The 16,933-nt window shown below is 38.3% G+C and overlaps 1 protein-coding gene across 14 annotated transcripts in view; it reads right to left on the minus strand.

Moving 5' to 3' along the window:
• The window catches only part of BNC2 (basonuclin zinc finger protein 2), a 411,375-nt gene that overhangs the window by 233,731 nt on the left and 160,711 nt on the right, over window positions 1-16,933 (minus strand). For 10 of the 14 annotated variants that reach the window (XM_058565847.1, XM_058565843.1, XM_058565840.1 and 7 more), the window contains one exon: window positions 11,086-11,169. The exons of the other annotated variants lie outside the window; for them this stretch is intronic. In XM_058565847.1, the coding sequence (XP_058421830.1) occupies window positions 11,086-11,169 (84 nt within the window). The remainder of the gene's footprint in view (window positions 1-11,085; window positions 11,170-16,933) is intronic. 14 annotated transcript variants of the gene reach the window in all.

A 16,933-nucleotide genomic window follows, 5' to 3' on the forward strand; every position in this document is an offset into this window, starting at 1 on the left:
ATAATCTTATAAACAATGCTCATTTCATCAGTGTACCAAATAAGTTTGATTTATATCAGCGACTGTTCTAATTAATTTATGCATCCACATGCCTTAATTTACACAGACAGACACCTACACTGGGGTAGGAAGAGCTATTTTTTTAATGTCTTGAACTTTGAGACCGGTTCATGTTTAAACTTCCCAATGTTGCAGTTTTAGTTCCCCCACACTTCAAAAATGAAGTGACTGTTAAAATACCTTGCATTAAAGTCGAAGCACGCAGAAAGAAAATATTTTATCAAACTCAATACCTATCTCCCCCGGCCAATATTTATGTTTAATTTTAGTTGGTATAGGTTTACTCAAACTTACAACCAGATCTGTCCATTCATAAGTTGTGCACCTATCTCTTCTTACCAATATTCCCCTCAAAGCCTTTTCGATATATTAAGTTCTTTTTGTTACAGCGTCAATCTTAAATTCCTATATTTGTCTTAATGCAGTTTCTAGTTGACTTAGAGGGAGAAAAAGCTGCTCATTTAAAAAAGTACATACAATTTCTACTAACATCAGGGGCTTGGATAAAATTTATGAAGTACACTCCAGGAAGCTGGTTTACAATAGCAAGCACCACCAGTCAACAGCTAGAAATGGGAAAATTCCTGAGAGGGAGGAAAATTCAACTCATCCCAATTCCTTAACCAGAAAGACCAAAACAACATCTCCAAATCCAGACCCTTTACAATAAGCTATCAGTGACATCATGCTAATGCCAGCACTCTTTGAAAACCTTAAAAAATAACAATGTAAAGGAATACCCTGGTGTCAGGATTATTCCAGTTTAGTCAATTTACAACTTCCATGGATAGTTTCAGTGTGGGGATGAGGATGTCTGTTTACTTATTTAATCAGGCAAGCAAAAAGGTTTTTACTTGTCTTTGATATAAAACTTGTATTTATGTATTTGATCAATGTTTATTTGCAGGACCTTAATACAATAACAGACGTCAGCTACATTATCTGTTTTTGATTATAAACTCCTAAAGGGCAGAGACCCTGTCTATTCAGCTCACTTTTTATAGGATACAAACACAGTACCATACCCAAAAAGGCACTTAAAGATGGTTTTTATAATAACAATGATTTCAAGGGGACTAGGTCTGCTTCTATGCTCCATGAAACTCCACTGGCACGTACTGAACATAAAGAGTAACACTTTTATATTCTTGGGTAACTCCATTCTTCAGATGTCTGTAATGGCACTTTTCTTTTGAAACATGAATTATTTAGATGGGACTATTTCCACTTCTCGATGTTTAAGAGTTAGCTTTCGTCCAACACCTAAATTCTATCTCACTCACACTAGAAGATGAAAGAAAAAAGAGTCAGACCCAAACATTCCACTTCTTAACATCGAGTTCACACATTTCCTGCATCAAGCAGAAGGATCTGCTGTTTTCGTGGGGGAACCTGCCAAGACCACTACTATGGTACCTAAAAATGCAGCCTCCTTGCATTCCCTATGTTCCCTCGATTCATACAGAACAAGGGAAACAGTGAATCAAATAATTTTCTGTGATGAGAAAAAATTTAGAACACTGCTATATAATACTTATAAACTCTAAAGGAATAAAAACCAGTAACCAATATCTTAAAGGCTCTGTTCTGACACATCAGAAATGGAGAATTTTTACTAACTATGTAATTCTGGGTAAGTCTTTTAAAATTTCTGGGCCTTGATTTCCAAATCTGTAAAATGAAGACATTATATAACTTCACATAACTTCCAGGTTTAAATTTTGAAACATATGAAAAAAAAAACAGAGTTCTAAAAAATCTTACACACAAATTGAGATTCCATTATCTACCCAAACAAAAGGTTTCTTCTGTCTTTTGCGGGTGGAGGCGTGGGGACTATGTGTTCTCAATGTAAAGTATTCATTACAACTAACTCTAATAAAATATTCAAACAGAACATCACTAGTTATTCTTGTAAACATATAAAATATATGGACTTATATGTAATGAGATATATGTTGTATGTATATACCAAATCCATACACATGTACATACTCCCACATAAACACATAATTCTCTCTATTCAAGCGAAGAATTAAAATACTTTCTGTATTCATATCTTCTGTTTCATAGTTTCTGTGAAGCTGCTACAACTTAAGAACTTAAAGTAAAAATAAGCATCTTATTTAACACTTCTTATATTAACACTGACAGTTACCAACATGAAACAGCTTATGTTAAGTTAGTCATCTGAAATCTAGATAACATTCTCTGAAACAGTAGTATTGGGAGAGAATGCAGAATGTAGTGAAGTTCTCAGGTCATTCAACCAAGGTTTATTTAATCTAAAATGTACCTGAAATACAGAACTCAAGATACAGAATCTATGAATTTAAAGCTATTTAAGCAAAGAGCAACAGTAACAACAGCAAGAGAAGAATAAAGCAGGCCCTGAAACTATGCAGGGGCACCCAGTTCACACTCCACCAAAATAAAAAAAGGGGGAAAAAACTTAAGTTCATGAAACTGCTTTTTATCTGTATTTACTAAGACACTTTCAAAAGAAAACTTGAAGCGACTATTGAGTATACCATCATTTTCTTATTTGTTTTGAGAAACAAATAAATGCACTACACGAGGCAGTGACTTCTTCCAAGTAAAGAAAGAAAAACATGGGTATCTTATTCAAAATTGCCTATGCTCACCTTGGATTCCTTATTCTTGGGGAAAAAATTATAAAGCTGTTTAAAGGTTAATAATATTTAAATAGTCAAGATATGTGAAATTTTCAGGAAAAAATTTCTTCCTAATTTCTATCTCCTCAGCCAACAGAAGCTAGTACAATACATTTATATAACAACAATGCATTCACTATTAGTTATGTGCTAGGCATATCGTCTTACACACATACATTACCTCCTTCACGCCTTCCAACAACGCCAAGAAGACAGACCTGAAGAACTCAAGTCTTCCTATTCTGTTTATTCAATTAAAATGAAATCCAAAACACACAGAAGCAATACCCTAACTACTGGTTACTCTCTCAGACCTCAGGAAACTCAAGTGCTTCGATCTGAGTGTCTTCCTCTTATGTCGCTGTAAGAAGGAAGATAGTAACAGAGCCACAAATTTTTGGCTTTAATCAATAACTATTCCATCCAAGAGTCCAGGGAACAGAATAATTTAGTGAGTATTCTGCATTCCTTTTAAAAAAACTAATCAAGGTTCATTCACATTCCTTAAAAAAATCCAGCAATGGTCATACGAGCTTGGGTAAAATGCAACCTAAATTTTATAAGTTTACTATTTACATAGCTGTGGATAATAATCTTTTAACTAGTAGCAGGAAAACTAAGATTATAAATGAAAACAGAATTGCAGAAGATGGAGAATGAGAATAGGTTGTAAGGAGAATTGAATATAAAAGGATGAGAATAAAGGAAAAAAGAAAATGGAGAAGGAAAAGGAGAAGGGAAAAAAAGGTGATTCAAACAGGGAAAAGAGAAATGAGCTAGCGAGGAGACTGACGAGCAAAGAGAGAGAAGACGCTGGTACTAAAATGGCTCTTATCCAAGACTCGCCAGAGCCCTGGACCATCGCCTCTATCTGACAGCGAGATTACCTCTCCGATGGTTTTTAAAAAATGCTTTCTGTATCTAAATGGTCTCATTTTATTTTTCAAATTCCCATTTTTATTTTTAAATGAAAGTTCTGAAGTTTGAAAACTCTGCTTATGTGTAAACGAATGACTTTTACTTTAGAAATGTACGTTGGAACCTACACACCATTGCTCAGTTTAGTGCTCAAAACCTCAGAGATGCCCCGACATTCCAAACCTGACAGTCTTTACTTTGTAAAGAAATGAGGGCTGCCTCTTTCCACAGGGCCTGAAAATTACATTTGAAATCAGTCTTCACGACTGTGCAAAGCCCAAAAATATGTCCATCTGCTTGAGGAGTAATCTATCACCAAAGATAGTTGTTTTCATTCTCAAGGAAACAACATAGTTGTGTCCAAAGTGTCAGAAGCTCTCAAAGGAACATCCAAAGTTAGTCATCAGAGAGCCTGATGTATGTATGTATGCACATCATACAGCAGGAGTATGTATGTACACTCCAGCCTGGAGTACGTACACAAAGCGATGGCAAAGAATGTCGTACTCAAAGCCAGACTCTAGAAAGGTAAACTGCGCATCAATCAATTCAGCCTGGCTTAGCAGGCTAAGAACCCCACCCATCCACCCCGCCTTGACTTGATGGCTTGCTGCTTTCTACCCATCCACCTCCCTATCCTCTCTGTGCTCCAATATAGCACTGGTCTTTATTATATCCCTCAATACCATAAGAATGCTTTTATATAAAAATTCATTAAATAATGTGTACCACTTTCAATATATTGATCCTACAAACTCTAACTCTCTGAAGTGGTTCAACACGATGTCATCACTACACAGCAATTTGTTTCATTTACAGTATCTGTTTCACTTCTACTCATGAGCTAATATAATTCAATTTTTTTTTTTTTACTGCATACAGGCTGCTAGACACATGTGCATGGCAAATGGAATCTGAACTTAGCTTAACAGCCTCATTTATTCCTGATGGTTTAAATTATTTCATCACAATTAATGACACCCCCTCAGCTTCCTGTGCAGCACTGCCAGATGTTCAGAGACCACAAAGCCACTCTCTTCTTTGACGGCTGGTGACAAGTCGTCCTCTGAAGGACGTTCCCTAGGTACGTGAGCCGGATGACACCTCCATTGCTTAGCACCTCTCAGCCTCCCAGAGTAACCATGTTGAGGAAAAAGCAGGAAGGCATGAGAAACCAGCAAAATGCATTAGCGAGGACAAATTATGCGAAGTGATCTAAACTCCGAGGAACTTGGCTCCTGCCACAGGAGTTCTAACCTTGTTGTTTTATGCAAGAACTCTTCGCCTCCAACTTCCCAGCCACTGGCAACCACTGAGTGCCTAGCATGGTGTCAGTCCTCAGGGAATGTGAAAGGACAATAAAAATATAAACTTTTCCACAGGGATCCCTTTGGGTTTTGGTAATTTTGTTTTAGGAGTGTCGTTTAAACTTACCATCTTCATCATGATCATCATCTTGTTTCTGAGTGTGAACAATCTGAACAGTTTATCATTGTTTACATCTTCTACGATTTTCTTCTATCCTATTCAACAGACACTTCCAATAGAAACATACATTTGGGCAACTCGTGGTAAACAGTTTTACCCCTTTTCCTTTAAGTCTTACTGAGGTATAATACAATTGATACATAAAAAGTTGCACACATTTCATGTATACATCTTGATGAGTCTGGTTTACCTCCTTCTCTTAGGCTTGGTAGGATTTATTCTTTTCAGAGGCTGTTGGTTTTTTGTTTTTGTTCTTGTTAGGTTTTGTTTGTTGTTGTTTTGTTAATTTTTTCTAACGAACACACTGAAAAACAGCCTTCACACTTTTCCTATTTTGATTCTACTATGAGCAAAGCCATTTACTCCTTTCCTTAACAACAAAAAACAAAATTTTTCTAAGTACAGGAATTCAGAAACAGTTATCATCTTATATTCATCATTTGAATTTCACACAAAAATATAAATTCGTATAATCACAGGTAGCTAAGAGGGTGGCACAAACAGTGAACACGATAAGAACTTTTACAATAAGAATCCCATACTCCAGCTCTAATTTGGAAAACTTTTCCATCAACTAGAGAACATGTGGCAGACATTCTATGGATTATTTTTTAAATGTTAAAAAAAAAAAAAAAAAAACGCTGATCTTATTCAGGGAACAAGGGGCCTTTTCGTTTGCCAAAAAGTGTAATAAGAAAATTCAAAGGCCACCTGTGTCAGCCCACCCTATAGTATGAACATAAGCTATAAGAGCATTTTAAAAAATATTTTTAAACTGAGATGAGGAAAAAAAACAATCAATATCAATACAGATTCTAAGCAGCTGCAAAAGGCTTCTGTGCATGTTAGCGATTATGTGTGTGGCCTACACAGGCTAATTTCAGATGCCTCCAAAACTCAGCCTACTTTCTCTTTTATAAGCTATTTGGGATTAAAACTAGGAGCTCATCCATATCAACTTTGACAATCGACACAAATACAGGGTTAGCTAACCAAGCCAAACGAGTTGGATTTTCCCCTTCATGGATGGCTTTTTTAATCTTCATTGACTACTGAATTTTACCAGACATGCTACACTTAATATTTTGACAGTTATTTACTAAAATTACTTTCCTAGGAAGTCCTATGAAACCAACAGTCTAGTTTTTATCAGAATGGAGGCAATCAGAGAGCAGTCGTGATGATGGCATACTCACAGCCAGGAGACAATAGGAAACTCTTAGCACTCCCAGAGTTGCATCAAATTTTCCATGGACCGAAACTCAAATGAAATAGCAATTACTGAGAGGTAGATAAGTAAAATAAACAACTAATTTCATACAGTGAAGTTGGGGGAGAGTCATATGGACCTCATTCTGTTGTCTCCAAACACTTTATCGGAGGGGAAAAAGGAGCTGAGTAAACTTTAAACTCTCATGTAGGGATGTATCGCTTGTGTGTCCCTGGCAGATGTGGAAAGGAGATGAAATGGGCAAGGGAGAATCAAATATCCCATCGCTGCAGGTTTGTGGAGGGAGAGCGCACTGCAAAGATCTCACATCTGGCAATCATTTGTCAATAGCTGGAAAGAGAACGGCAGGAAACTTTCTGGCTCTTGGAGAAGATGAAAAGACAAAAACCATGTGTCTCTCACTCACACACACAGACACACACACACACACACACACACTCTCATTCTGCAATGGTACAATGACTACTACACTTATACCCTACCCCTCTTCCCCCCTCCTAAATTTAATGATCTTCAGATATACTCTACTCCATGGTCAAAAACATGCAGTCACTTGACTTGTTAAAGCTGCAGTGTATGTACATTTTTCAAATAAACCCCAGGGCTGATGTGAGAAAATCAAAATCAGTCAAGCATAGACCGCCTGGTACTTTGGGCAGGAATCCTTGTGGTTTAGTCAATAAACAGAATCTGAATGAAAGACACCACAGTAACTAGACAGTAAGGTTTTGAACAGTTCTTAACCTGAAGGGGGTTGGGGAAGGCGGGTACACTAGTGACCATGGACACAGGGCTACCAGTCCACTGAGATTGCTTGCTCTACCTGTGACGTGACTGTGTTTAGCACAAGGTCATCTGCTGTTTCTAACACACACTCAAAAAAAGAGTGAACTTATATCTGAGGGATGTTGTGAATGAATCTGGGGAGGGAACAGTTTGTTGTTGTTGTTGTTCTTTAAATAATTATACCTATTTAATAGGGTAGGAAGTTCCAGGAAACCTCAGATTCTATTTAGTCCATACTGGTGACAACAATATAGAAAATTTGCTAGCTTCATAATGAGTCCAAAAAAATGACCAGCTTTGCCCCAGTAGGTTTTTCATGCAATAAAAAGTTTTCAAGACAATCCACACAAATTAATTAACTTCTCCAAAATTGTAGGAATTTAAATCTGTTCGCGGTGATCGATAGACTTCAAGGGGCAGCTCTCGGTTCATCCTTATGCTGCATTTAACTAGCAGCAGCCGCCGAGCTTGTCCCTGTGATTCCATAAGTGAATGCTGCAGGTTGTTTAATAACCTGGCAAATTCACAGTAGCTTGTCAAATTATTACAGGAACAGTGTCATCACTAAACAAGCCTGATCATGGTTAATTACAATGCAGACTAGAGAGCAGCCACAATTGTTCATTAATTACAGGAAGCACCTCATTTAAATTTTATGGAAATTTACACTTGCACCCCGGTATGTCTGGGGAAAAAAAAAAAAGTGATCCTTCACACATTCACAGAAGAAAGGAATCTGTGGTTTATGAAACATCACAGTAAATTGTGTCTAATCTGGTACTGAAACATTGGTTCATTATTTACTCTAATTTTCTAAGCACTTTAGTGGTGAAAAATATCAAGCCAAACCCCACATCTTGAATTCCCAACCAAGAAAGGAACTGTGCTGGCTGGCTAACTGTAACAATTTAATACATGATGAGGCACAGTTAGAGAAGGAAAGAAACTTTTCTCTGATTAAAAATAAAATATTTAGGGGCCGGCCCAGTGGCGCAAGCGGTTAAGTGCGCGTGCTCCACTAGGGCAGCCCGGGGTTTGCCGGTTCGGATCCCAGGCGCGCACCGACGCACCGCTGTGGCGGCGTCCCATATAAAGGAGAGGAAGATGGGCATGGATGTTGGCCCAGGGCCAATCTTCCTCAGCAAAAAAGAGGAGGATTGGCAGATGTTAGCTCAGGGCCGATCTTCCTCACAAAAAATAAATAAATTAATTAAATTAAATATTTAACAGCAATTAAGAGAGGTCTAAACTAGACTAGCCATTTCCCATAAAATAATTATATAAGAGCACAATTTTTTGCTACTATACATCAGTTACCCTCCTGAGATCAAAAAAAGTACACAGTTTCATATCTACTTCAAAAGCCACTGAGGAAAATCAACAAAGTTAGACAGTAAACCAATGTTTTGATTTCTAGCCACTTTTTCTAAATCTAGCATATTAACACAAAAAGACAGCAAATGCCCTGCAAAAGTCAAGTCAGGCATACACTTCAAAGATGACAGTCATTCAAAACCAAATATATATATTCATGAAAGAGTGTCAGGGATCTTGAGATTATTAAACGATCAAGGTGCTAAACTATTTGAAATTTTCGGAATAAAAGGAGAGGTTTCAAGGAAGCAGGTAAAAACACGAAGGGGCTCCACCACTCATGAGAACTCAACGTCAGCTAAAATATAAAAGTCAACCAAGTACGGGCGCTGTGTATCTAAATGAAAATTCTCTGTAGGGAAGGATATAAACAAACCGTTGCTCCTAAATTCGAGGTGCACAAGAGGTTATTCTCAGAATCAAGAGGCCAAACAGAAAACCCTCTAGTGGTTATAATGCCTGGCCCTGGGGGAAAGCCTGAGATGCAGCAGGAAAAGTAGACGATTCTGGCAAGTCCTATAGTGGGTTCCCTGGAGTGTAGAGTTGGACTGAAAAATAAGAAATGGCTCATTCCCTAGGGAAAAAAAAAAAAAAAAAAAGGACCAGAATACACATGCCATGGCAAGAATGAAATGACTCTAAGCTAAAAACTACTCCTGGACTTGTTAGCTGGTGAAGAACATATGAAGTGTCAAGTTTTTTACAACTGACATAATATGGATATGCACCAGATATTATTAAAATGTATGGAAGCCATATTTAGAAAGAGAGAAAAAATCCAGAAGGAAATGGTTCAAGGGGGTCCCAGTTTATTTATCAATTCACCATAGTTGACTATCTTTTAACAGATTCAACTTTTCCACTCAGCCAGCCAAAATGGTGTTACAAGATGAGGAATCAAATAAAATAAGCACTTTCATTTCTTTGCCCAGGAACTTGGTTTTCTTTGCAAGGCCCATGCTGAATTGTCAACTCCACAATCTGTTTGATCATCTCCAACTAGAGTTTCACTTAAACATGTAAATATACATCTTCTCTCTTGGTATGTCAAAATAATGTGCTCCATTGGTCTCTTTCAGTTTTATTTCACACACTCACATCTGCAAAACCCATTGTTCTTTGTGCCATAACTCAAGGTTCAAAAACACATTATCCAACAACCACCCATGACAGACCATTCCAGGTGATGTGTTTGAAGAACATCACTCGTCCTCCCCACAGAGGTCAAGGGTCAGACTATTCTCCACAGAGTCTTCCATCACTCTGCATTTGTGTGTCACACACAAGCTGTTAGCTTTCTAAAACTGGGAAATACATGATCATGTCTCATATGTGTCACACCTGCTTTTCTGTTGTATTGTAGCCATACACCACCCAGATAGTACCAGCTTGTGGCACAGCAGAGCTCAGGTGGTCTTCCCTAGGCCAAGAGCAGGTGTGCAAGAGATGGTGTGCCCTTCAGCGCCATAAAAACTGAACCTCCTCCTACCACCACTTCCACCTTCACTCCCACTGTGAAGGAGTCCATTTTTAAAACTCTTCTCTTTTCTCATGTGGGGTGTCTAAATCAGTAAAAATGTTTTAAAACTGAGCTCACTATGCTCATCCCATAAGTCTGAAAATCCAGAAAATGATGCCAAATAGAGGTCCTAAAAAATTAGTATGACTTTGCTCATGCTAGGGGATCCTATCCATGTTGAAAATTCAGCCCGCATCCTTGCATGACTGGAACACGTATTCCTTAAACATCAAAAGGTACATGGAACTAGAGCCATGTCTTGGGCCAAGATGTCATATTTATAGTTTTAATTTGCAATACACCAAACTGCTTCTAAGGCCTCAAGACCACACAAAATGAACTGAATTCCAAGTCAATACTTTCATGAAAAATGTACTTTGCTAATAAATTTAATGTTACACCACAGGACATATCTCCCAACTCATGAAGAGGGGAGATACATATCATTAAGTCCTATTTTTCCAACAGAGCCCAGTTGAATGGCTTCTGTTCTCCTGAGCTGGGAGACCATTATGCAGGAAGCATGGCTCGCTCACCATGTATCCCAGCGCCTAGCACAATGCTTAGCACGTGATGACGATGATTTAAAAAGATAAAAGCTAAATTTACTGAACGCCTGTTACATGGCAGACGCTGCGCTAACTGCCAGATATACAATGTTTAATCCTCATAACCACCTTGTGTGATAAATCTTCATTTTATAGATGAGAACACTAAAGCTTAGTTAAGTTCAGTGACTTGCCAAAGCTCTCATAGCAGCTTGTGTCATCAACCTAGGCAGCCAGCCTTCAGAAACCCTGTTCTTGTCTACTGTATATGCTATTTCTGGAATGAATAAATGAATGATCTCCAGTTATAGACAACTTATCCTGAAAAGAACTTTTTGCTCACAGGACATATGCTACTTTGGTCCGTCTTTTACACCTGTCTCAACGGTCGTCTGTCTCCTCACAGCACTGATATATCTGTATGGCCTTCAGGGACCACTGTTTCTGTCACACCACCCCCAACTGATAAAACAGTAAGACTCCAACCTGGACTTCCAGCCTCTGGTCTGGCTCCTCCAGGTTTGGGCAAAAGTCTGCACCCAGCACTCTGCCAGCACATGCCACTGGAACCTGGGGGAATACGGCTGAGTTAGACGCTGGGTGTGGAGGCTACTGAGAACCGCACACAAACACCCGTGACCCAGACAGAAGCAGGCACATCCCAACTGCAGTTCTGAAACAGCCATCATGGCTTCACAGGTTTTTGACACTTCATAGGTCAAATATATTGTAACTATCCTACATCCAAGTTTATTAATGACCAGAAGGTAAACTCCAAGAAGAAAAATATCCACATAAATTTTACTCCCCCTTGTATCCACGGCATGTACCACAAAGTAGGCACTTAATAAATATTGTGGACGGAAGGAGGAGAGAAGAAGGAAGGTAAAAAGGAAGGAAGAGACGAAATGAGGGTAGGGAAAAAGAAACAAGACTTTCTGTCTGACGGTGACATTTTTTTCTCTATCTTTTAATTTTCTTATGTGCAAATTAAGAAAATTGCATTCTATAATGCCTAAAGTTCCTTTGCACTCTTAACATATCTGTTCAAATTTCTTTTTCCTGGTTCTGGTGTAGGCTAGCACAGGTAGACTTTATTCATCAATATTTATTCTTTATTTACTTACTATCTTTAAATTACATTTAAGAGGATTATTTTATGTCTGTTCTAATAATAAAAACGGTAACAACAAACCAGCTACAATTTAGTGAATGTTTCTCTATATCTAGAATCCCACCCTGAAAGCCACAAAGATTCCCTTTCAAAACTAAGTTATCTATTATAATTAGTCAATCTCATCCCAAAACATTGCCTACCGTCACTTGCTTCATTTTAAAATTTTTAACATAAAGAAAAAAGAATTTAGATTCCATCTAAACCTGTTTTCTGCTTTTTAAAAAATTTCTCTAAATCACTATTTCCAAACACATACTATCATCATTAATCATCTCTCCATCTATATGTATCCGAATCTCAATCTATCAATCAGCTTCGCCTCACCTGTGTCCCTCAAAGCCCTACTTTGGTGCTTTGTTTTGTTCTATTTTTAATACCAATTAGGATCATCTGTGCCAACAATTGTCTTTGTTCAGAGATCAGCTTTCAGCCAAGCATGCTGCCTTAGAAGACATTTCTCTCTTTCTTTTGATCCACAAATCAGTTCACTTCTCCAAATTTAAACAATTTTCAATAAGCCCCACTTTGAAAGTTCACCAGTGACTATCACTGATTTCAAAAAAAAGCAGTCAGTCAACTCTTCAAACATGCTTAGGTTCAACTCACCCATTCTTTTCAAGTCTCTTATTCTTTCTTCCTGCCTACGTACATAAGGTGAAACAGGTAGGTTGTCATCGGTCTTTGAAATTAACCACTCTTTACCCACAAATTTCACCAATGGAGCCCAAGAGGGGAAGGAGAGGGAGGTCACACTGACTGAGCACTTGCAGTGTGCCAGTCACCATGTGGCACCTTACACGTAGATTAACCTTTTTTCTCCTTTCAATCATCTTATGGGATATGAACACCTCCATTATAGATGGGGGGGAAAAAAAAAAAACGAGGCTTAGAATAGGTAAACAACTAGCTCAGAGTCACATGCTAGAAAGCTGCAACGCCCAAACTTTAAAATAAGAAAAAGAGAGATTGAGAACACATTCTGAAGAAGTTCATGAAAACCATGTAACAGCTGCATTTAGTGGCATCCATCCTGGAGGCATGTGTGGATGTTTCATCTGAAGGAAATCACAAAGAAGACTAGGAAAAGAAGAGGTTGTTACCAGAAATCAAGACCTACTACTTGCTCTTTGGCCTAGGACAACATAAGCAATGTGAAAAGGAATTTATCCTCTAACTTGAGGAATGGGAAAGAAATGGGGCATGGAGAAGAGCAGAGACAGTGCATTTGTGTTGTGTCACACATGCAATAATGCTGATTCCACCCCTCGGTTGACATATGGAGGCGCACTAATGAGTTCTGCAAGAGTAATTCTCCCGAGGGTGCAATGGAAGGACTGGAAAAAAATTAATCTTAGAACATTCCATATCGAAACAAAATCTCCCCAAAAGCTTCCTATAAAACCTCAATAAATGCGACTCCTTAACTGCTTACAGCAGATTCCATGAGCCTGAATGTATATATTGCAAATTAAGTGTAAACAATACGTTATTCCATGTACAAAAAACAAACTCCTACTTACCTTAATAGTATTTGACTGTGTCACAAATACTAAGTTCCTAGTTTCTTTTTACCCTCACAGAATGCATTTTATAAACAGTCTCAAGGGGAAGAGAGAAAGTTAAACAACTACAATTACACTCAATTACAACCTCAGACACTTAGAAATACACAGTTTCTGAGAGAAAACAAAAAGGTCTGTGAATAAATTGGAAGGAAATTGTGCCAGGCTACTAGAAGGTTTCAACAATCCAAATCACAAAAAGGAACTATTACAGATGTGGGCAGCACTCTCCAACTTCGAATCCTAGAATTTCTGAGAAGAAAATCCATAAGCATCCATAAAAATGGATTTCCATTTTTTAAAGATGAGGAAATTGAGATTTAAACCAAAACTGCACAGTTTCACTGATGAGTTCATTGCCTAACCATACTCCCCCACCCCATTTACCACAATTAGTGTCATTAATTATCAGATAGAAAAAAAAATTTTAAGGGGAAGACAAGCTCTGTTTCCTAATTCATCAAAATGTACCTAGGAAAATACAAAGGATGTCAAAGTTGATAACCTAATTAGTTATAATTTGGCACACCTAGACAATTAGGCCTTTTGATTTAGAAACCTTAGCAGTGAGCCAGCTAGCTATAAGCGATCAAAAAAATGACTGAAAAACAGCAGACATAAATTGTCTAACTTCTTATCATTCCTCCATTTTAAATTAAGAGAATAAAATATGGTGTGTACTTAACCACTGTTTTCATTGGAATATAAAATTAAATTGATTTGGGGAATTCTAGTTTTATCCGTTTCAATGCTATACTTTAAAACCAAGTTCTACAATGATTTTCACAAAATGTTCACAGTGATTTTTATCTCTGAAAAGAAGTAAGCCTAAGGGGACTTTTTACTTTTTATTCTTTTTTGAATCTTGATATATTTTGCTTTTAAAATAATAAAAACATTTAAGTTAAAAAGAAAGAAAAATACTAAAGTGATTGGTGAATATTTCTAAACATTCCGCCACAGGTTTAATTATGGGATGGTAATCATCTAGTATTCATCTAAATTCCATTCTGCTGGTGCTGTAACAGGAAGTGAGAGGCCTCAGAAGGGACCTCTGCAGTCCCCAGGGTGAGCTGAAGCCGAGTGCACGGCTCCTCTCCTGTACATACCTCAAAGGACTCATGGTGTGTGAGAGAGCTATTTACAACTTACTTTGTGTATAATCAGCAGAAACAAAAGATATGACAACGAGCATAGAGGCCTCGCTCTCTCTCCTCTCAGGAAAATTCAGCGAGGGAGGGCCAGTGGGCACTCGATTCAGTGTCAAAAGGGCTTCCAGAAAACACATTTTCTGTGGGGCAGGGAGGAAATATGGCAGGCTTCCTACACACACATACGCTCACACACACACACGTTCTTTGTTTACTGAGATCACACATAAAGACTGTTAGGGACTAGCGTTCTGAAGAGAAGACAGAAAAAGCCCCACATTCTAAATGGGAGCTACCGTTCTAAATATTTGAAGGGAAATGAGGGTAGAAGATGGGTATAACAAAGGGGACAAAGGAAGAAAGAAAGAGGCACAGAAATGATAACTTGGGGAACCAAATGTATTATCAAGAAAAGGGCTTATAGTGTCTGGGTTGCTTCTCACAGAGCCAGGGCCCAATTGAAATTTTACTTTATTTTTAAACATTAAACATTCAGGTAGGCATTTGCCTGATAGGCACTATAAAAGTCACAGCCTAAATAAACAACCTAACTTCTATGTCAGTTCAAGTCTCTTCAGCGAAACCAGCCACAAGCCCAGATCGGTTCTGAAGTGTATGTGTTTTGGTGGCTTCAGTCTAGCAGTGAAGGGATGGGGGAAACTATCTGAACCCAAGAAGAACTTGGAAAAGAAGGGATAGACAAAACTGGTTTTAAAAAAAATAGAGAGATAACCCAAAAAAAAGAATCCCGTCAGAGGGCTCAGGGACATGTCTGCGTACAAGTCTGTCATATTCCAAGCCAGAGAAAAACACTGATAGAACTTCGGCCTAATTTCAGTGGTTCGACAATGCCAAGCAGCGAGAGGAAAAATTACTCAGATAACACAAAGAATTCAGGAAGACCATTAAGTGAAATGGATTTGACAATAAGCTAGCCAGGAGCCCTTGTGAGAAAGAGCAGATAAAGAAAGAAATTAATTACTAAACACTATAGAGATGGAGATGCACATGAAATGCAGTGCTGCAAAATGAATGCAGAAACTGAAAAATCAGAAGGTGAGCTAAGCTGACGGAACAGACACTTAACATACATCTTAATTTTTCAGGCTACAGTTTAACTAGAAGGCAACATTCCAGGCCTAAGCCTCAGCCATGGAACCCCAGGCTAAGACTCAGAAAGGCCAAGTAGATAGAACCTAAAGCTTAAGAAGGAAAACACGGTGTACTGATCACCAGTATTGGCGAGTCAGAACAATATTTACCCATTTTCCAGTACAGAATGGTCAGAAATATGCTCGTTCTTATAGAGGCTTTAGATGAGGCAGGGTGGTATCAACAGGAACATGACAAGGATAAGAGGTATGTCATAGGAGAAAGACTGAGTAGGACAACAGACAATCCCCTTTGGAGTCATCCCAGAACAACAAACGACAGGATCAGGATGAGAGAAGAGAGAAGGGAAAAGGGTCAAATATGTGATTCTGCTCATCAACAGGTGGACAGACACAGAAGATGATACGGGGGGGGGGGGGGGCGTCCTCACAGGAGCCAGGAACCGTTTAATTGAGGTTCACTCTCTTTCTGCCTCGGGAGCTGGTCCTCTTGGGTGAGCTGCCAAAGAACAGGGCCCTAGGCTCCGTGATAGGAGCAACCTCTGCAGATATAATTACAGGAGGTTGTGACAGCCACAAACAACAACAAAAATACCTTGTTTTTATACTGTGAAATGTGGTATAAAAGGTAAAAATCTCTCTTCCCTGGTGACACCCTGAGGAGCCTAATGGACCATGAATAACGCCAAAATTACATAGTATCTTTCTTCCAGAGTGCTCAAAGGGCTTTACACATAATATTTATTAATTCCCACATCAGACAAGTAAGTGCGAGGAGGAAATTTCCATTCCACTCTTTATGTTTAAACAAGAAAACTGAGGCCTATCACCACGGTCATCTTCCATTTGATAAATTGGATAGAACTGAAATTAAGACAAAGTTCTCTCAACTACCAAGCTAGTGTTTTACTAGAAAAGCCTCCTACCATTTTGACGGAGCTCACTTATTTCTCCAATTCCTGTTTCAGGCGGGTTTTAGCACTGAAGAAAAGGAGAATCAAGTTATTTGTACCTGTGCCATGGGCGGGCTTTATACTTCAAGAAAAGTACAGAATTAGATTATTTTCAATTGGTTTGCAACCATTCTTGTAATTCAGTATTTTGGAAATTGAACACTCCAGGTTGTTGCTTATGGGCACATATATTGTCAAGTCTGACAATTGACATTAAGTGAAATTTCAAGTATGTTTATGTATGCCCAAGTTAACTTTCTTTGTCCCCCCAAGGCTCAACTCCAACTATCCTAAAGGCAGGTGATATGAAAAGAGCACTGACTTTATTATAGAGTTAGACCTCTGTTTAAATTTCAGCTGCCGCACCTTGTAAAGTTGG

Source organism: Diceros bicornis, chromosome 22, assembly GCF_020826845.1.
Source record: "Diceros bicornis minor isolate mBicDic1 chromosome 22, mDicBic1.mat.cur, whole genome shotgun sequence".
In the NCBI taxonomy this organism is placed as follows: Eukaryota; Metazoa; Chordata; class Mammalia; order Perissodactyla; family Rhinocerotidae; genus Diceros; species Diceros bicornis.